Here is a 21,553-nt window from a genome sequence, read left to right on the forward strand (position 1 = left end):
GCATGTGCATCACAACACAAATTGTTGGTTTTGGTGTATCGCGTACCCCACGGGCGGAGCACTCATAGGAGGGCTAAACTTGGTAAACCTAGGATCCCCTGGAAGAACTTACATGGAGCGACAACTGATGACTTTAGGAGTAAGGTTTTGTCTAATATTAGTTTTGAAACTACAAACTCAAAAAATGCAGATATGTTATGGAAAAATATGGCAAATTCCATCAGAGATGTTGGCAAAAATACCCTTGGGTTGTCGACGGGGAAGGCCAAGGAACATAAAGAATCGTGGTGGTGGAACGACGAAGTCCAAACTAAGGTGAAGACAAAACAAACTTGCTTCAAGGAGTTTCTACAATGCAATGACGACGAAGAAAGGTCGAGAGCTAAACAAAGATACCAGGAGGCAAAGCGGGAAGCCAAGAAAACGGTAGCTAAAGCAAAGGATAAGGCATACGAGGAAATGTACAAGAGATTAGACACCAAGGAAGGACAAAATGGCATCTTCAGACTTGCAAAATCTAGGGAGATTAGGAAAAAGGATCTAGGTAACATTAGGTTTATTAAGGACAACAATGGTGTTCTTTTAGCGAAAGATCACGATATTAAGAGGGTTTGGGGTAGTTACTTCTTTAGCTTATTTAATGACGGTGCCTCTCCATGTAGAGATAGTATCGCTGATGGGTTAACCGACTATCATACTACGGCCAATGACTGCCCTACAAGTAGGATTGGGTTTGAGGAAGTCAAAATGGCTCTTAGAAAGATGGGAAGGGACAAAGCTGTCGGTCCTGATCAAATTCCTATCACTGTGTGGTTGGCCCTAGGAGAAGAGGGAGTTAAGTGGTTGACCAACATCTTTAATATTATTCTAGAGACTGCCAAGATGCCAGAGGAGTGGAGAGAGTCTACGGTGATACCAATCTATAAAAATAAAGGAGATCCTCAACGTTGTGGTAACTACAGAGGTATTAAACTCCTCAGCCATACCATGAAGCTATGGGAAAGGGTGATAGAGGCTAGGTTGAGACAAGTTACTAGGGTTTCGGAAAACCAATTTGGCTTTATGCCAGGCAGGTCTACCACGGAGGCGATTCATCTACTTCGACGGCTTATGGAGAAATATAGGGAAAAGTCTAGAGATCTTCACATGGCGTTCATTGACCTTGAGAAGGCTTATGATAGTGTTCCCCGCGATACGATCTGGAAGACTTTGGAAACGAGACGGATCCCAACTGCTTATATCCGGGCGATTCGTGATATGTACTGTAGATCTACTACTTACGTCAGGACTACAGTTGGCGACACCGAAGCATTCCCGGTGGAAATCGGTCTCCACCAGGGGTCGGCTCTTAGCCCTTACATCTTCGCCTTGATCATGGACGACATCTATTGGGCGACACCAGACGGTGTACCATGGTGTATGCTTTTCGCTGACGACATTGTCTTAGTTGCTGAAACAAAATCTGAGTTGAATAGTAGACTGGCTACCTGGAAGACTGCTTTGGAAGAAAAAGGTTTAAGGATCAATATTGAAAAGACAGAGTATTTATGTTCAAACTTCAATGAGAACCAAAACGATGAAGATGTAGAAGTATGCATAGAAGGACACGTTCTCCCCTCAAAGGATTGTTTCAAGTACCTAGGGTCTATGATACATAAAGATGGGGGTGTAGATGATGACGTTACACACCGTATAAAGGCGGGATGGCTAAAGTGGAGGGCCGCTACTGGAGTTCTGTGTGACAAGAAGGTCCCTCTAAAACTTAAGGGAAAATTTTATAGAATGGCAATAAGACCAGCGCTGTTGTATGGATCAGAATGTTGGGCAACCAAGAAGGATCACGTAAGGAGGATTGAGGCCGCAGAAATGAGAATGCTTCGATGGACATGTGGTAAGACTATGAGGGATATGACGACAAACTCTGCTATTAGGATGTCCTTGGGGGTGGTGTCTGTTTCCGAAAAATTGAGGGAGGGAAGACTACGGTGGTTTGGGCATGTCCTTAGGCGACTACCGTCGGATGCGGTAAGGAGGGTAGAGTCGATTACAGTCGCCGGTGCCAAAAGGAAAGGACGACCAAGGCGAAAGTGGGAAGACTGCTTGAGATCTGATTTGAGGGATTTAGCCCTTACCGAAGACATGACCTCTGATAGGAAAATATGGAGGCTAAAGACTAGGGTAGTGGAGTAGTGTGGGTCACATCTATAGGGTGTATCATCTCTGTCTTCTTTTAATGTCTTTGTAGTATTTTCCATGACTTATACTTTTTATACGTTTCTGTTATTGGTATTTATGAAGGATTAGAACTGGGCTTGCTATTGACTTCTGTGTATCATTCTCTTCATGTTTCATGTCTATATGCAGAGATTCTTTCGCAGGGATAATTATGCAGGGATTAATTCCTGTTACAGACGCACATATGATTTTAATGACTGCATATGAATACTGTTTAGCTATGTATTTATGTATTTATTTATACATGCATTGCATTTTATCTAAATTTTTAAGTTTCTGACTGCCGGAGGTCTTCCACGGAAGTTACTCTCAACCTGGCGTTGGGGGTAGCCTACTACCCTACCTCCCCTTACCCCATACATATGGGAATTGGGTTTTATTGTTGTTGTTGTTGTTGTTCCACCTACCGCACATCATGATAACTTGATAAGTGGCCAAATTTGACCCTCTTCGCTCTAGATGGTTTTGTTTCCGCTATGTATATATTTGACCAACTGCGTTATTACCCATCGCTTCATTTTCTCAAAAGTTCATATCTATTATTCCATTTTCTGGGTTCCCGTTCAAAAACCTAGAAAAAGAAGCGACTTTTGAGGTTTGCGTTCGTTTTCTTATGTTCAATTTCAATATTGTTCCAAATTTGTGGTCTTTCTTGGTTTTTAGCTTTAATTTTTTTTAATTAAGCAAAATAATTGTCTTTCTGCCTTTTTAATTCAGAATTGCTGATCTGAGTTCATATCGTCTTGGATGATTGATTTTTTTTTTCTATTGTTAGTTTAATTTTATTAGCTTGTAGCTTGGTTTTGCATGAACGAATTTAGTATTGGGTTAGGTTTCCTGTAGTATCTGATAAGTCTGTTTATTTTCTTTGCCTTATTATTTGGTTATTTGATGAATTTGATAAACATGATCTTATTTTCGATGAAGTATTTATTTATTTGTATTCAATTTATTTTTATCTGATAGCTTCTGAACAAAAATAATATAGTGTTTCTACAGGTGTTCTAGATTGTTTAAGAAAAACCTTTAATTATCCAATGAGGGTTTAATCCATTGACTTGTGGAACACAATCATGTTTTGTCCTTTAATTGATTTTCTTTGTCAAACAATCAACTTGCTGTAAAAGATCTTAAAATGTGAACCGAAACAGAACTGTTAATTTTGCATGCAAGAGTTTTTTTTTTGCCGGTTACCATTGTTGGGATGGCTACCTGTGATATATATAGCTCGTCTATTTGCCTAAAAATATAATTGGAACTCTTACAATGTGAGGCTCACCTTTATTGGTTAATCTTATCTTGAAGACTCCAAAGATTTTGTTCCTATGTGATAAATATTCTAGTTTCAGGGACATTCCCCTTATCGTTTTGGTGGTTATGTTAAAAAAAGTATATGAGAAGTTGTTTTTAAGTTCTAGATCGTTCTTTATTTTCATGTTAAATCTTGTTTTGGTATCTCACTAATGCTATCAAAATCAAGCAGGGAGAAATATGGCTCCTCCTACAAGAATAGGACTTGCTGGTTTGGCTGTTATGGGCCAAAATCTTGCACTTAACATTGCTGAGAAAGGCTTCCCTATCTCTGTTTATAACAGAACGACCTCCAAAGTCGATGAGACTGTTGAAAGAGCTAAACAGGAAGGCGATTTGCCTGTATTTGGTTTCCATGATCCTGAATCTTTTGTTCAGTCAATTCAGAAACCTCGAGTGATAATCATGCTTGTTAAGGCAGGTGCTCCCGTTGACCAAACCATTAAGACTCTCTCTGCATACATGGAGAAAGGTGATTGTATTATTGATGGTGGCAATGAGTGGTATGAAAACACGGAAAGACGAGAGAAAGAGATGTCTCAACTAGGTTTGTTATACCTTGGAATGGGAGTTTCAGGTGGTGAAGAAGGTGCACGACGTGGTCCCTCTTTGATGCCTGGAGGGTCCTTTGAAGCTTACAAAAACATTGAAGACATTCTGCTTAAGGTTGCAGCTCAAGTCCCAGATAGTGGCCCCTGTGTGACTTACATTGGCAAAGGCGGATCTGGTAATTTTGTCAAGATGGTTCATAATGGAATCGAATATGGTGATATGCAGCTGATTGCAGAGGCTTATGATGTGCTAAAATCTGTTGGAAATTTATCGAATGAAGAACTTAAAAGTGTTTTCTCAGAATGGAACAAGGGGGAGCTTTTGAGCTTCTTGATTGAAATCACTGCTGATATTTTCGGAATTAAGGATGACAAGGGAGATGGTTATTTAGTTGATAAGGTTTTGGACAAAACTGGCATGAAGGGTACCGGTAAATGGACCGTACAACAAGCGGCCGATTTGTCTGTTGCGGCTCCAACCATTGCAGCATCTTTGGATTCAAGGTTCCTCAGTGGATTGAAGGATGAAAGAGTTGAAGCTGCTAAAGTCTTCAAATCAGGAGGTTTCAGTGATGTCTTGACTGACCAAACTGTGGACAAGTCGAAATTAATCGATGACGTAAGGCAAGCGCTTTATGCATCCAAGATTTGTAGTTACGCTCAAGGCATGAATCTCATTCGTGCGAAAAGCATCGAGAAAGGTTGGGATTTGAAGTTGGGAGAACTGGCTAGGATATGGAAGGGTGGTTGCATCATCAGAGCTATTTTTCTCGACAGAATCAAGAAGGCTTATGATAGAAATGCAAATCTTGCAAACCTTCTGGTTGATCCGGAGTTTGCAAAGGAAATCATTGACAGACAATCTGCTTGGAGAAGAGTTGTTTGTCTCGCCATCAATTCGGGTATTAGCACTCCTGGCATGTCATCCAGTCTGTCTTATTTCGACACATACAGGAGGGAGCGAGTCCCAGCTAATTTGGTTCAGGCTCAACGAGATTATTTTGGTGCACATACTTATGAAAGGGTTGATATGGAGGGATCTTTCCACACTGAATGGTTCAAGATAGCCAAACAGCTTAAGAATTAAGTCTACTCCAAGGTACACTCTAAAAGTCTGAATAAGTGTAATAACATTTCCTCTGGACTTCATGGACTCAGACTGAGCCATGCCATGGTGTTGTCCCTAGAATTGATTTCGGCTTCATTTCTCAAATCCAGCTGAGAATTAGACCGTCTCTTAATATGTTTGTTGTGTTTTCTGCTGCTTGTGTTGTTTCTCGACTCCAGTACGAGTCAAGTTTGTCACTTAAAAATATTTTTACTTTTAAAATATTTTATATTTTATAATTATTTATTAATATGGTATATAAAATAAAAATAATATAATGTCAACAATGAATTCATGTATATTACTATGTGACATTCATATTCACTTGAACAAATCAATAATCATTAATTTTTTCATCTAAATCCTATCAATTTAACAAATAAATAAGTGAAAAATATTTAGAGCAGGTTCTGCTCTAAATAGTATGCATAATGCAACAAGTTTCATAGATTTGTAATGGATTCGGAGATTCTCGAGTTTGATGAACAAATATATATATGTAAATAGAATTTTAATGCTTGATGTACCTTAGTAAAATCCTTTTATATTTGTTGCCAACATAATACAATTTCTCTCACTCTTACCTATGATTTTGTTCGTTTAAAAAATTTCACATAAAATTTAATATTTTTGTTTACGAAGTTATTTCTTTAATCATCGTTTATCCTAACACGTCTACTAGAATTGTAATTGCTAGTATGCATAATTACCTTAACCATTGGAAACAAACATAATATCATTACAATGTTTGTCTAGTAGATACTAACATCACTCGGGATGAACATAAAATATTAAATCTTTTGGCTTTAACAACTTTGTTTTTCTGATACGAATGGGGTTCATATTATATATGAATTATCTCAATGATTTTTTTTGAGTTAAATTGAAGGGGTGTTGGGAGATATATATTCTCTACAAATTTTAAATTGTTATATAATTTAAATATTTTTTATTATCTATTAATATCTGATTTTATATTTTGTATTTCATTCCCTTGTGCACTTTTATTATAAATTTTAAAAAAAGTTATATTTTGTAATTTAAATTTTTTTATTATAAACTTAAGTGAATATATTTTCGGAAGTTTATTTCTCAAATATATATCAACTGAAGTTTGCCGACTGTTTGTTGCCGGAATCATAAAAACATTGCAAAAAATCACATCGAAGTACGGAAAGAGAACAACATTCTGTGTGGTCATATACTTATTCTCTCGTCTGCAGCAGCAACTACTTGTGATGTTTCCAGACTTTCTCAGCCTGATGTTTCGGTCGACTGCGGAGTCTCTGCTTGGGTTCACCACTGTTTTTGGCGCCCCTTTCAACCTCTTTCTTTACTTCCTTGCATGAAGAATAATCGCCCTTATCATGCTTGAGATTAGCATGGCCATGGCCTTGACTACCTTTACCTTGATCATCCTTGTGTTCATACCGATGCCGACTCGGGGCAGACGAGGCATCGGATACCGTCGAATCATCACTGGCTTCTTCACCATCATCATCTTTGATGTTGTCTTCCCTCCATCTGAAATCATCTTCCACGGAAGAAAAAGCCAAGTACCTTGTCCACCCCGACTCGATGTTACTAAATTCTTCAGTGCTCGGAAACTGTTTGAGAGGATCCATTAGAATGCGGTGAGAGTATGAATGAAGAAACTGGGAATTCTAGTATATCGTCATCTTATTTACTCTGAAGAGTATAGTAATTTTTTTATACCAATATAATAATTTTCATCTTCTTCAGCTTCCAATTCTGTAGGGTAAGTACCTATTCCACTGAGGCCGAAATTCATACAGTGCAAATTAGGTGAATAAGGAAAACCAAAGCCTTATTGTCTAATCCCAAGATCTTACATGTTCCCAGTTTAGATTATGACTCAATCGTGAATCATGTGAACATTTACTTCAGGGCTAGGCACTGTAAAAGCTTCAGAGTTTACATGTTAAATTGGCTTGCTTTCAACTATCAAAGTTAATTGTTAACTAGCTGTAAGAACATAATGATTGCTATAAACCCTAGCTAATAAATTCACTCATTCGTTCTCCTTAATATTCGATCAAGTTCTGTGAATCAATTTATTCTTATAATTTAGGTATAGACAGTAATCGATGAGCAGGTTGCAGTAAAAAGAAATCAAATCTTCATTGTCAACCGACAGCTAGGACCCGGGGCAACACTATGGATTATGCATGCAGATTTCTCCCTGATCACCGACCTTTCGCCACTGTGGTTTCGTGTGAGAATTATTATACTAATTTCATTCAAATGAAGTTCCACATTCTCACGTTTTACATGCTGAATTAATTAAAAATGACTAAATCGGTTCAATTTAGTTTTGAAATCCAAAACCTAATTATTTGACTTTAAAAATACTTATTAAATTTATATATTTTGTAAATATTTAAATTTAAAATTATAATCCAAATTCATCAAATCATCTAAATGATGAAAGAGAGTGTTGTTCTCCTCCGATATCCTAGTTCGAACAACTGTGTTTGCATTGTGTAAATTATCGAAGATTAAAAAATATTTTAAATATATTTTTTGATTTTATAATCACCCCAAACTATTAAAAAATTAAAATCGTATCCAAATATATTATCTAAACTAAAACTCAACACATTCATATAATTTAGTAATCTAATTTTCTGGTTTGTGTAATCAAATAGTATTAACTATAATATAGTTAATTTATGTAATTTTCTTTTTTCAGAAAAATGATTTCTATATGGAAAATAGATTAGATCGGCTTACCAACTGAACCGAGCAAATAAAATTGATTTAGTAGAATCGATTTTTATCATAAAATAGATTCAATTTCGAATATTAAAAATTAAAAAGCTAATTAAATTAATGTATCAACCCACCCGATCAAACTTCTCCCCTAAATTAAATTTGCCAGTGATATCTTATTTCTGGCTTTTGTAAGATCCGAACGTCAGACTTGGAGCTGGCGCATCTAACCCGCCTTCTTTGAACTGACAAGCCTATGTGGACTGGCCCAAGACCAAGCCCAAGCCTAGACGGGTTTATTTTTCCATTTACATGTTTATTTATTTACATTCATATTAAATGCTTTGTATTAGATATATATATATATATATATATATATATATATATATATTTTTGTAATTATGACGGTGGAGAATAATATAGGAAAGACTATTATTGACCATACATAGTGCTAAGTGATGGGATTAAAAGAATATCTTAGGGGTGTTTGGTTCAAGGATTGTGAAATTCTCATGGTATGGGAATCCTACATTCCCATGTTTGGTTGGCCGGGAATCTCATTCCCGGTAATGTTTTATTACCAATAGTAGATTTTTTGGGGTATATTACCGGGAATATCATTACCTCCCATTCCTTTAGGTATTGTAACATTACCGGCGTTTTGGACTAAAATGCCTTTAAATTTTTATTTTTTTTCAAAAATATCATTATTCTGTCATTGAATAATAAAAATTTTACGAAGGTTAAATTACAAATTTATCCTTAAATTATTTTAGATTTACAAAAAAAAATCTATAATTAAAATTTTATATGAAGTTCAGAGGTTAAAAAAATTTATTCTTTCATTAAACCTTTTTTATATTTTTAATTTTGTAAAAAAATATATATAAATATTATGAATTTAATTTTTTAAAGAAAATATATAAATATTTTACAATTTGTAATATTATACAAATATATAATAAGGATAATTTGGTCAAATATACATTCTAATAATTTTTTATTCCTTTAACCAAACACGGTAATCTTACATTCCTGCTAAACCAACCAAACACAAAATACAACATTCTCAGTAATCCTATTCTCTTGTAATCTTTTATTCCCACTGATAACCTTACATTCCGTGAACCAAACGCACCCTAAAAACATATATCCATACCAAACATAAACCTGCAACACCAACCATTCATTCAATCACAGTCCCAAACTCATCATAATTACTCTCTTTTCCTTTCAGCTCAAACATCATTTCTCATTTTGACCATACGATGGACATATAATTTTATGTTATAGAGATGAATATATAAAAGTTTAAAGGAAGACAAATCTATAACATTTTAAGGATGAAAATAAAAAATATAAAAAAATCTAAAATATAAGTAAACTTAAAATTTTCAAATGACAACTGCTCTTATATACTTTCCTCCCTTCACGGCGCATCCACTCAACTATTTCTCTGTTAAAAAATTGTAATTAAATCAAAGTTTTATGATTAAGTTATCTAAATATATTACTTTCAAATATCGAATATAAAACTGACACTTATCTTCAATGATATATCTAAAAAAAATTCTTTCTAAGATCTAAAAAAGACGGGAAGTTCTACAGTACGGTATTTTTAATATACAATTAAAAAAAACATTATCAGTTTTGTTATTATTTAAAAAATAAAATCGGTAAAAATTACTTAAAATATTATTATTTCTATATAAAACATCAATGTTTTTTAAAGTGTCCAACAATAATAAAACCGGTAGAAAAAATAACAAAATCGATATCGCTTTACCCGTTTTATTAACAAAACCGGTAAAATGTCCAACAATAACAAAACTTGTAGAGATAACAATATTTCCGGTAATTTTTATCAGTTTTATTATTTAAATAATAATAAAACCGATAATATTTTTTTAACCGTATATTAAGACCGCCACACATTATCAATTCAAAAAAAAGACCGAGTGATTGAGTATATTTTTACAATGTGACACCAAAAGTCTAAAAACACGATTGATTAAATATATTTTTTACTTTCTTACAAAAAAAAGTGTGATTGATGAAGCATCCGTTTGTTGGGGTTTAAGCAATACATAACTAAGTTGACACTACCAAGGATTAAGATGAAGAAAAATGAAAAATTAACGAAAAATAAATTAAATAAATTTTGTTAAAATATGAAAAATTGCATGCAATATATATCACATGTCAGCACAAGACAGGTCTGAGTAGTAACAAAGTATATATGGATCTTATTTTAAATCACCCAATATGTTTAAAATATATATATTTAAACATTTTAAAAAACTAAATATTTAATCAGTGTAAGATTTACATTACTAACTCCCACGTTGATTAGATTCATGTGTGTAACCCCATACCCTACTTATACATTACGATTAGACCTAACGGATTGCATTTAATTTTCAAAATATTCTTCAATATTTTACAATCACGGTATCGCTCAAAACAGTAGTATAAGTGTAAAATATTATAATAATTACAAAATAGTAAATAATTAGCATCAAAGTAATTCGTACTACAATAGTAAAAATAATAAACGTCAGAAAATATGTAACTCAAAATACAGGCATATGTCACCAAATAAAGGCAGTCTAGAAGATAGAAACATTACAACAAAAAGGTACTATAGGTGATGTGTCGATTCTCCAAGTGCCAAGTCAAGAGTGTCTATCCAAAAGAATCTGATTTGGGGAGTGAGATAAGAAGCTCGGTGTGTTTCAATAGTGCAAATAAAACGTAATAAGAAAAATATTTAGCAAGTAATTCAATAAAGTAATCAAAACAATCATAGTAAATTTTTATACTATATAACTCATGACTACACTCCTTCTGAACACCGAAATGCAGTCTACCAGAACTGTATCTATAATGACTTATCATATACCAATTAGGTATAAAAGCCAACATAAGAGAGTATCTTGGGACCTCAGAGCCCACCCAAGGGTCATCTTAGGTCCATAAGGAATTAACAGCTTGATCAAAACTAAACCTCCATACTCCATAATCCTACTCAAACAATATCTCAATAAAACAAACCATATAGTAAATTGTAAATTTCATTATCCATAATCAAGCGTAATAATATTTCCCAATGAAAACAAGTAACCAGAGATCATATATCAAGCAACCATAATTCTTAAAGGGTAATTTAATAATTTGGTAAATCAGAATATCAAACGTTAAAATATTCGTAAACCAACCAGATAACAAACCATATTTCAAAAAAGATAAAACAATCATATAACACACAGTGAACACACCTCGCAAAAAGGGGATTAGTATGTGAGTCTATTGAGCGCCTGCGTCTATACGCTTCGAAACAGTGCTCAAACCTAGATCATAATAAAAACATAGTTACTATTGAAGTAGTATTTTAATCTAAATATTTTTAAGGTTCACGGATCATATGGGCAATCACTGGTTCATGGGGTCGAACGGATCGAGAAGAGCTTAGTCAAGCTGTAGAACAATCGGGGGAGTCACAAGTATCTTCAATAAACAACATCTTAAATTAGTCATTGTCCTTAATTTAATTACGCTTCAATGAAATACTTAAGTACATATGTATGTCTAGGTTTAATGGCCAATTTGAAGGTTTTCAAGTTAGAATTTGACGAAACAAATTTTGAATTAAGACTAGGACGTCGAAAAAATATAAAATATGATTTTTTAAAAATTTTGACTTTTTGATCAAAGTAAACTTCGATTAAAGTCAATGGTCATGTCAACGGTTAAGTTTGATCAAAGTCAACATGTTGACTCATTCGATTTGACTCAGTTCGACCCGGTTTGGTCTGACTTAACCGGTTTGATTTGAGCAAACCTATTCCAGTATGCTCATGGACAGGCCGAGAAGCCCACGCACATTGGTGGCGCATGATACCGTGTGCGACGATGTGCTGAACAATAGACTAGATCGGTTGAAATTTGAGAAAACCGTGGCGACTGACTTGGTTTTCCGACGAACCATTCGCTGGCTCTCAACGACGAATCACTCTGCTTCTCGACGATTGCTGGTTGGGTTATTGTCACTGGACAACAGCGAACAGAATGATATGGCGGTGTAAGCCATGACGATCAGATGACGCTGAATTGACGGTAATGATTTGACGACAAACTTAGAGATTTGGGTTTTTAAAGTGTGATATGGGAGAATAATTTTGGGATTATAAAAAAGGGTCAGATAACGTTAAAACGTAGTTTAATTAAATAAATTTCAAATAGTAAGCTTGCTTAGTTGGTAGGGGATGGTTATGCCTCTAAACAAGGGTCAAACCTCAATAACCACCTTTTTTTATTTCTAGTTTTATCATCTGGTCAAAGAAAATGGGAATATTTGGACTTAAGGCCCTGGACTACCATGAGTTTACTAGTAGACCCCTGAGTCCTCGGAAAATTTCAATTTGATCCCCAAATAAATTAATTACATTGAAAAGATTTTAAAACTAAAAATTTAGGGGTGTGACAATGTATATATGGGTCTTTTCTTGAATAACCAATGAGTGTATATCAACATTTTAGTTCACGTAAATTTGTCCGGTCACTATGAAGCATTGATCATTAGTCAATTAACGATTTCTTTAAAATCAAGATCATTTTGATTTAAAATAAAATATTAGAGGCTAAATTATTTTTAAAAAATAAAAACTAAAATGATTATTTACTCAAATATTAAAGTCTATTTTTTCTAGTATTATGCGAAAAGTTAATTTGGATACTGTGCTTTTTGTAATAAATGTGATATTTTCCCACCCAATTCAAGAAATCGTTTTATCTAATCCCAAAACCAAATTGGGTTTTATCATATACTAAAGAGGGCCGATAAATTTATCCTTCCGATTTTGAAACTAAAATAATAATAAAATTACACTTTCAACCTAAAATTTATCATGTTTAATTTAGTTTAAAATGTAAAAATTTAAATTAGAATAATAATAAAATTGTATTTTCATATTTCAAAAAGTTTATAATTTAACACTAACCCTTTTTTTTTTATCTCACCCTGTTATGAACTCTCCAATTTTCTTAAAAAAAACCTGACTCCAAAAACAAATAGTACTTGGATTCCAAGCTCATAAGCCATTGATCACAAATGATTATGCCTCACTTTTCCTTTTGATATTGGACATGCACCGCAGACTAAACCATGGACCTTAACTTATTAATTAGCTTATTTATTCCATATAAATTTCAACCTGTGTTAAAATATAAACTAATACAAAATTATATGAAGGAAACACGTTTAAAAAAAATTGCCTGTATCAGGCCAAATTAAACTCTGATTTCTTATAAAATGTTAATGCTTGTGAATTTCACATGTTCCGCTCGTCTATTTAAGACAAAAGTAAAAACAAAATTGAGGGTGTGGGACGGGAGAGAGATGGTGTTTGGCCTTGTCAAACTTGATCGCAGCAGCATGGTGAAGAAGAGAGTGGTTTAGCCAAGAAGGTAGGCTTGTCATCTCCGGCCATGATGAGTACGATTTTTGGCTCGGAATCGACAACTCGGACCATCACCATTTCCTGCTTTACCTGAACATCATTGGGATATGATTTCATATAGCAACAAGGCAGAAGAAGCAATGCAGTTGCTATCATAATTAAGACCAAAGCCAAGCTACCAAAGAGGTAAGGTAATAGAGAAGTAGCGCTGAGTTTGGTGCTCAGTGTTGTATTTGCTGCCCCATGTCTCTCTGTAGTGTAATGTTAGGTGGAAGATGATGAATTTATAGTTCAAAAAGGACAAAAATAGTGATGTCAAAATTTAAACATTTTATGCCTCTAGAATGCCTTTTATAGCTGGGTGATTCTTGAAGTTTCCTTCGGATGCCAATTGCCAACCATTCTTTTTATGATTACTATATGTTCTATGAAATTGCACTTTACCGTGTATATAAATATGGGTAACTATACAAATGGTCCCTCGGTTATAAGGTGCTACTTTATTGAGTTCCCTAATTATCAAAAGTTATAAAATGATCCTCCAGCTATAAGACATTATTTTGTTGAGTCCTCCGATCATTAAAAGTTACAAAATGATCATTTGATTATTCATATATTCTAAACTTGCCATTTTCTTTTTAAAAAATTGCTACACGTTGACCTACTGTCTAGGATATGATAAAATCATATTTTAATGATGTCTATTGGCACCACTGTTACTTTCAAACGTTGACATGCAGACATAATGTTTCAAGCGCTGGCTCAGATGGTAACCAAATTTTTAACGAAAAATATCAAATTTGAAACATATAAATAGTTTATAAGTTTTAGTAGTTCAAACTCAACAAAACATTGTCGTATAGTCGAATGATCATTTTAACTTTTAATAGTAAAGAAATTTAATAAAGTAACATCCTATAATCATAAAATTATTTGTGTTCTTTTTTTTTTTTAATCTGGAAGCCAACTTTTATTGCATAAGTAAACAAAAAGTCATAATGAACGGACAAATAAGTAAAGAAACAACGCTTATTCCTAAAAAGCAAAATAATGAAACGGATATTAAAGAAATTGCATTCTGCAGCCTAAATGAAATGAAAAATAACTGGCTCCAATCGTTTCTGTATTCTCTAAATGAAACAATGAATCGCCCAGAGAAAGCAACCACCATATAAAGTAAATTCTTATGGTATTTCAAAAGAAAAATATATTTTAAAATTATTTTCAATACAATCAAGGTGCGACTTACGAGACTGAGGCCTCAAACAGTTGAGGGTCGTATATGTTGAGGGTCGCACATGGGTTTTTATTTTATTTTATTTTATAACCTTCCTTAGATTTGGCCTCTGGTGTTTTACTTGACGTCAGAGGTGTAAATACAATTAGAATTCAGATGAAATATGTGCATGTAGTTTTTTTTTTTTGTAATTTAAGGTCTCTGTGGTAAATCGATAAAATTCTGCAGTTTATTTAAAATATTTTATTAAAAAACTTAGTTTAAATCGTAAACAACTTGATATTAAAAGATCAGTATTAACAATAAGAAATGAAAAGATATTCACTGAAAAAAAAAACAAAACCAATGAGTTAATTTTAAGTTTCTATTTTCACTAATCCAACTATCATAAATCTATATAAAATCTAAAAAAATACACAATGTAAATGAATCTTACCCTATATATGTATATAACACATACTCTAATGTTTGATGATGTTTGTATTGCTTTCTTTTGGGCTTAAGCATCTACAAGCTACAGTGTTTCACATTTAGGCACCTTGTTAGAAGTGGGTCATCGGAGGCATTAACGGAAACAAAAAGTTTTAATTAGTCTTACTTCTGATACAGTTTTTCAGCTTCCATAATTATATTTTATACATAGTCACCTATATCCATTTGAAACAAAATTACATGACCGAAAGAAAGGTAGAAAGATGAAATAAAAGATTTACTCTAAAACTGTGAAAATTGTTAGCAATGACGAGCGGATGGCACGGGATTGGCAAGGTACGTTGGGTTTTCATCACCAGCCATGATCACAACAATCTTCGTCTCCATTTCCATTTCTATCCTCTCCGCAGCTGCTTCACCATTGGAGTTGGGTGGAGACTTTTTGCATGAACAAGCTATAATAACTATTGCCATGGCAATGAGTCCTAGCACTACTGCCACACCGCTAAACAGGGCTGAGTTCCAGTGCCGGCTTCCAGCCACGGTATCCCCTGCCGCTGCCGTGGAGTTGCTTGCATGGCTCATGTAAAGTTTGATCGGTCTTGCTTTTGTTTTTGGCTACTGGTTTTTGAGGTGGTGTAATGGAGGATAATTGAAGAGTTGAATTTATAGCAGGAACCAATTTGAGTTCCACAGTGTTTGGATTAGGACAAGGAAAATGAGGATGTTTTAAGCAAAGTACTAATTTTGTCTCTCATTTTCTAAAGAGATGCTTTCTTGGGCTTTACTAATACTAGGGCTATTCATTATTTGAGAAGCTTCTTCGCATCACTTCGAATAACCTATACTCCAATGATTCCTAACTTACGTAATTCTTTCAGTGTGTAGTTTAAGACAATATTAATTAAGGACTAATTGAATTGAATAATTGATTAGCGCTTCATTACATCATTCATAATCATAATTAGCACATAATTGCATAACTTGTCTCCCATTATGGAATTAGATCTTTGTAGCTATGGTATACATGGGATAAAAGAGAAAATGAACGTGAATACGTTCTATTGTATCTTCTTCTGATTTTTTTCACAAGTAATATTACTACGAGTTATACCTACGCAGTTATTGTCATTTCTTTGAAGTTATTCGAAGTTGCTAGAGTTTCATATTCTTCGATCAAGTTATAGTTCCTTGATACGACCATTAACAAGTCAATGTGATTTGTCAGTTAAATATGTTATCTACAACTAGATCTATTAACTTTGCCAACCTACATATAGTCATCATCACCTTAGGCCTAACATCAGCACTAAGGACTGATATATAAATCATGCAAGGATAACTAGTGGGCTCTTTCCTTCAAGAATTTCCTCTCTATCGTCTTCTTTAATCTCATCAACCAATCAATAATCTATGACTCTCTAGTCAAATTAACCGTTAAAGACAGCCATGACTCCATTCTTTCCATCCCTCTGCAGAGGAGTTTGCTAAGCAACATCTTCCTAATTCATTCCCAATTGGAAATTAGACAATTTTTAATGTGATCTAAAATACTTTGACTTCGTTCACAATAAATCACCCTTTTATGGATTCACAACAAGACATTAATTGTTGCAAATCCAAGTGATTTCCCTCGTTGCAAATTGATCAAACTTTTCAACAGTTAAACCCTTTCCATATTTAATTAGGTAGTCGAATAAGGGTGAGTCCCTTTCAGAAACCCCGAAGACATGATATTTTTAGTGCAAATAGTTATTTACCTTGTAAACTAAACATGGTACTAAAGGTAGCATTACTTTCCATTTAAAAGGCCCAAAGAAATGTGAAAACGCATGCTAAACGTACCAAAGAATTAGTTGGGGTTGGTTTTCAAGGAAACATTGCTGCATTGTTTGGTGAGTTTCATGTTGATGGAGGAGCTTTGCTTTCTCTTTCATTGCAAAACATATATACTTTTATCAAATTCATTTTTCTACCTTTTAAGGTTGATTTTGAGTAACATAACTAAAGATTTTGACACTTGCCTAAATATTAATTTTCTGCTTTATTTGAACAATAGATAAAATTTTATTACGATATATTTTATGATTGACTTTTATTATCGAAATATTACTTAATAGAAAATCTTCTATTGATGTCAACAAGTGATAAACTTACTCGAAATCATAAAACGTATCGTAGAAGTTTTTTTTCCTATGATACATGTCATATTAACCTTCTGTTACAAAGTTAACGACTGTTAACTGTCGAGTGGTTGATTTATAATAAAACAATAATACTAGTGATCATTTTGTTACTTTTTAAAACATCAGTGAAAAATATAAACTTACTCATACTTTAGTGACTTTGTGTACAATTAACCCTATAATTTAAGCATTTTTGGATGGCTTAAACTAAAAATAAGTCCTTATACTATATTTTTTTTTGCTTTAAGCATCTAAACTGCGTTTTTATTTACTTTAATTCCATAAACTATTTTTTTAAAACAAATATCAAATTTTGTATGACATGTCAACGTTTTATTGGCCGAAATAAAATTTTCTAATTAAGAAAAGTAAAAAGAATTAAAATAATTAAGTATAATAATTTAAAGATTTATTTTGATAAAAAGTAATTTAAAAGCTTAAAATAAAAAAAGAGAACAATTTAGAGGCTTATTTATACTTTAAGCCTTTTTGGATTTATCCTCTTGAATATCACCCTCACTGCCTATTCAAATGGATCTAAATTTTCTCACTTCTTGTCCTTTCATCTCCATGGATTCATAGATTGTCTACTCCCAAATAAACCCTTTTTTCTTTTCATCAGATTGCGAAAAGGCTTTGAGTTGGGTCAATTTTGTTTCAGCAAAATTGCCATCTTCAGCCATGAATTCACTTGAACCCCGTTCGATTTTCCTCATATCAGCCATTTTCCGTGTGGGTTTAATCCTGTATGGTGAATGGCAAGATGCCCATATGGAAGTTAGATACACAGATGTGGATTACATTGTTTTTTCTGATGCTGCTTCTTTAATGGCTTCTGGTCATTCTCCCTATAAAAGAACCACTTACCGTTATTCACCTTTACTTGCATTTCTGTTGATCCCCAACTCTTTTATTTCCCGTTCTTGGGGCAAGTTTCTCTTCTCAGCTTCAGGTATTTTCAGTTTTCACCATCAATTTTACTCATTTTAGAATTAAGTTTCTTGCTTTTGCACCTTGGGAACTTATTGTTGCAGATTCTGCCTATTCTTTAGATAAAAACCATGTATAAATTTCATTGTGCGATTTGGTTCTGATCCTCGTTTTGCAGATTTATTTGTTGGGTTGTTTATCCGTATCATATTGAAGCAGCGTAAGGTGCCTGATCATCTATGCACTTATTCCATGTTGATATGGCTTTTCAACCCATTCACCTTCACAATTGGAACTCGGGGAAACTGTGAACCTATTGTCTGTGCCATGATTTTGTGGATTATTATCTGTCTTATTAATGGTATGCAGACTTGTTATTCCCGTTTAGGTTAAATATATGTTCTTTAATGTATATTTTATCTGAGACGAAGAAGATGAAACAAACGACTACAAGGTGTTCAAAAAATGTTAATAGAGATACTTGAGAGAACTCTGATAGGTGGTGATCCATCAAAGAGATCAACTCTACATAATACTACATTCATTGTAAACATTGTTTATATACAGCTGATTCTAGGTCAGATAAGAAACAGAAAATGATAACTGAAAATGCTAAGAATGAAACTGAAAGGCTAACGACGAAATTGAAAGGGTAACAAAGATACTGAAAAGTTGCTGAATAGTAACTTAGTAACTGAGTTTGTTGTTGACTTTAACCACTGTGTTGACCATCAAGCCATGTCAGCCTGCTTATACTCTGATATGCTTCCTTTTTGTTCTCATATGTATTAGTGTCCTATAGATGCCTCTAAAAATTGGGTTCTGAAAGGATGGCTCTTAGGTAAAGGCTTACTTCTATATATTTTTGGTAGTTAAGATGTGGTTTTCAGTGTCATGATCCGTAGTCATTTTGAGTATTTAAATGTTGAGTTTGCCAATTAGTTCTCGAGTGCCTGGCTTTCTGATATATATCACACAGCTGGAAATGCTGGATCTGACTCTAGGTTAAATCCATCTTGAGGGAGCACGAGAGCGCCGAGAGATCCCTTCCATTTGCAGGTCTGTCTAGGTTCTTCTTGATTAGCTTCTTACTAAATTGGGATTGCTACATTCAGGGGAAATCCGGCTTCTAGCCATTTTAACCTGCCAAAGGAAACAACTTAAAAGGTCAAGTCCACCTTTATTTTTCGGCTGATATGAGAAATTTTATAAATTATGTGTCTCTAATGCAATTCACTCTCTGATTTTACTTTTAAAGATCCTATTCATCTTTTTAGAGAGTGAAAAGTAAAGAGTGAAAAGACTTGCACTACTAGCTTAGTGGGAAAGATTCACTGTGATAGCATTTATATTGGATTGCCTACTTGATTTCAGTATTAATCATTCAGAAAGTAACAAGTTAGGTACTGAATGGGAAAACTTTCATTACAGTAGTTTTCATATATATAATACAAGTCTTACGTTTTTTCTGTCGGTGATTGGGGCATTGGGCACCACGTTAAGAGGAGTTTTGTTGTTATCCAATTTAACTTGATTTATTTTGGTTGCCTCTGTTGATTTCCTTCTTTCTTCTTGATAGGTAATGTTGTACATGCTGCCTGTTGGTATGGTCTTATTGTTCACTTCAGAATTTACCCTATAATCTATGCGCTTCCTATTATCATTTTTCTTGATCCATGCATTTTTCAAACCGGTGTGAAGCCATTGTTATGTGATTGGACCTCTGATCAAGGGAAGATTTGTCAAATTAATTCACAAGTGACTGATCAGTTTGATGCATGGACTGCATTTAAAAGCATATTCACGAGGTCAAGAATTTTGTTTGGTCTTGTTTCAGGGAGTGTTTTCTTCCTTTGTACCGTTTTTTTCTTCCGATTATATGGATGGGAATTTCTACATGAGGCATTGCTCTATCATCTTACTCGTGCGGATCCAAGACATAATTTTTCCATCTATTTCTACCATGTCTATCTTAACTATGAACGTGATCTTTCAGTTCTGGAAAAGCTCATCTCCTTTTTGCCTCAATTTATAGTGCAACTGGTTCTTGTTTTCTGCTTTGCAAAAGATCTCGTGTTCTGCTTCTTTGTGCAGACAGTTGCATTTGTAGCATTCAATAAGGTATGCAAATTTAACATTCGTAGCTTCACTTTATGAACCTTGAATATTATGGTAACATAAAATCTACGATTTTGTATTTATTCTTGATTTACTTCTTGGACAGGTAATAACAGCACAGTACTTTGTTTGGTTCTTTTGCCTCTGCCTCTTATTTTGCCATGGACCAATATGAAGCTTAAATGGAAAGGCCTATTTTGCATTATTTTGTGGATGGGAGCTCAAACTCACTGGTTGTTGTGGGGTTACTTGCTTGAGTTTAAAGGCAAGAATGTCTTCCTACAGCTTTGGATGGCAGGCTTACTTTTTCTGGCTGCTAATATTTTCATATTGATCCTGCTTATACGGCACCATAACTACGCTCCGGTATTTAGAAAACATACAGGTTTAAAGACCACACGGAAAAAGCGTGAGTGAGAGGACGAAGTTCTTGCAAGTTGCAACATGTTGGAATTGGGATTTTCATCTAATCAATCAACAATGGTTACAACATATGAGCTTTGAATTTTTTTTCTGGTGGTGATTTGCGGGCTTACATTTCGAAGGATTTTCGTGGCAGAGCTTGTAAAAAAAAACAGTTAGAGAGAAAGCTTGTCTTTCAAAAATTTTGGCGTAGTCTTAATCAGAAGATAGTAGGGATGAAACCATATTTTGATGTTTCGAGGCTTTCATTTACTTATTTTCCTTATACAGAAATTGAGGATCAGTAGTTGGTTAGTTGGTAGCATATTTGCTTACTATTTTTTTTAAAAATTTTGTATTTGAAGGAAGGAATACATACAATATTGTTAAACATGGAACTATAAGATATGGTGAAATGCTGATCGAGCTACATGAAGGATTATTATTGATAGCCTAGTTGGCTTGGTACAAACTGGAAAAAAAATTATAGTGTTTTGCATAAAGCTGTTCAAATCTTGGATACGAAATAATTATCATACAATAAATATTATAATAATTAATATAACATGATACAATAAACATAACAAAAAATACTAAAAATAGACAAAATTATTAAATTTATATAACTATTTTACATCTTAAATAATCAATGAAATAAATCTCTGAATCATGAATATCCTAATCCATTAAAAAGGAATTCATTGAACGGTGTTGAGTTTAAACATCTATATTTATAAAGTACGTGTATTATCAATGGTTAAAAAAAATTTAAATAAATACTACATTATAATTATTTTAGACTATTTTAAAAAAATAATCCATTAAAAAGGCTTCTCATGTCAAAAATAATC

At 33.7% G+C, this 21,553-nt stretch overlaps 3 protein-coding genes and 1 pseudogene across 3 annotated transcripts; 2 read left to right on the plus strand and 2 right to left on the minus strand.

Moving 5' to 3' along the window:
- The first annotated feature begins 2,729 nt into the window (after nucleotides 1-2,729).
- LOC120113947 (6-phosphogluconate dehydrogenase, decarboxylating 1) lies at nucleotides 2,730-5,449 on the plus strand. The gene is made up of 2 exons (XM_039135004.1): nucleotides 2,730-2,830; nucleotides 3,719-5,449. Exon 2 carries the CDS (start codon nucleotides 3,727-3,729, stop codon nucleotides 5,182-5,184), a length of 1,458 nt encoding a protein of 485 aa, XP_038990935.1. The 5' UTR covers nucleotides 2,730-2,830; nucleotides 3,719-3,726; the 3' UTR covers nucleotides 5,185-5,449.
- Nucleotides 5,450-6,434: 985 nt separating this feature from the next.
- On the minus strand, nucleotides 6,435-6,830 carry LOC120113726. Its single transcript, XM_039134778.1, has one exon. It carries the CDS (start codon nucleotides 6,828-6,830, stop codon nucleotides 6,435-6,437), a length of 396 nt encoding a protein of 131 aa, XP_038990709.1.
- Nucleotides 6,831-13,352: 6,522 nt separating this feature from the next.
- Nucleotides 13,353-15,651, minus strand: LOC120113727 (protein GLUTAMINE DUMPER 3-like). The gene is made up of 2 exons (XM_039134779.1): nucleotides 15,391-15,651; nucleotides 13,353-13,487 (listed from the first exon to the last, which is right to left on the minus strand). Exons 1-2 carry the CDS (start codon nucleotides 15,649-15,651, stop codon nucleotides 13,353-13,355), a joined length of 396 nt encoding a protein of 131 aa, XP_038990710.1.
- Nucleotides 15,652-17,759: 2,108 nt separating this feature from the next.
- Nucleotides 17,760-21,019, plus strand: LOC120113948 (annotated as a pseudogene).
- Nucleotides 21,020-21,553: the final 534 nt, after the last annotated feature.

Source organism: Hibiscus syriacus, unplaced genomic scaffold (genome assembly GCF_006381635.1).
Source record: "Hibiscus syriacus cultivar Baekdansim isolate YM2019G1 unplaced genomic scaffold, ASM638163v2 tig00110213_pilon, whole genome shotgun sequence".
Lineage (NCBI taxonomy): Eukaryota > Viridiplantae > Streptophyta > Magnoliopsida > Malvales > Malvaceae > Hibiscus > Hibiscus syriacus.

Coding starts and splice junctions, on each gene's coding strand:
- LOC120113727 (XM_039134779.1), bottom strand. CDS start 15,651: ATGAGCCATGCAAGCAACTCCACGGCAGCGGCAGGGGATACCGTGGCT. Junction 13,488..15,390: donor CAACGTACCTTGCCAATCCC/GTGCCATCCGCT, acceptor AATGATGTTCAG/GTAAAGCAGGAAATGGTGAT.
- LOC120113726 (XM_039134778.1), bottom strand. CDS start 6,830: ATGGATCCTCTCAAACAGTTTCCGAGCACTGAAGAATTTAGTAACATC.
- LOC120113947 (XM_039135004.1), top strand. CDS start 3,727: ATGGCTCCTCCTACAAGAATAGGACTTGCTGGTTTGGCTGTTATGGGC.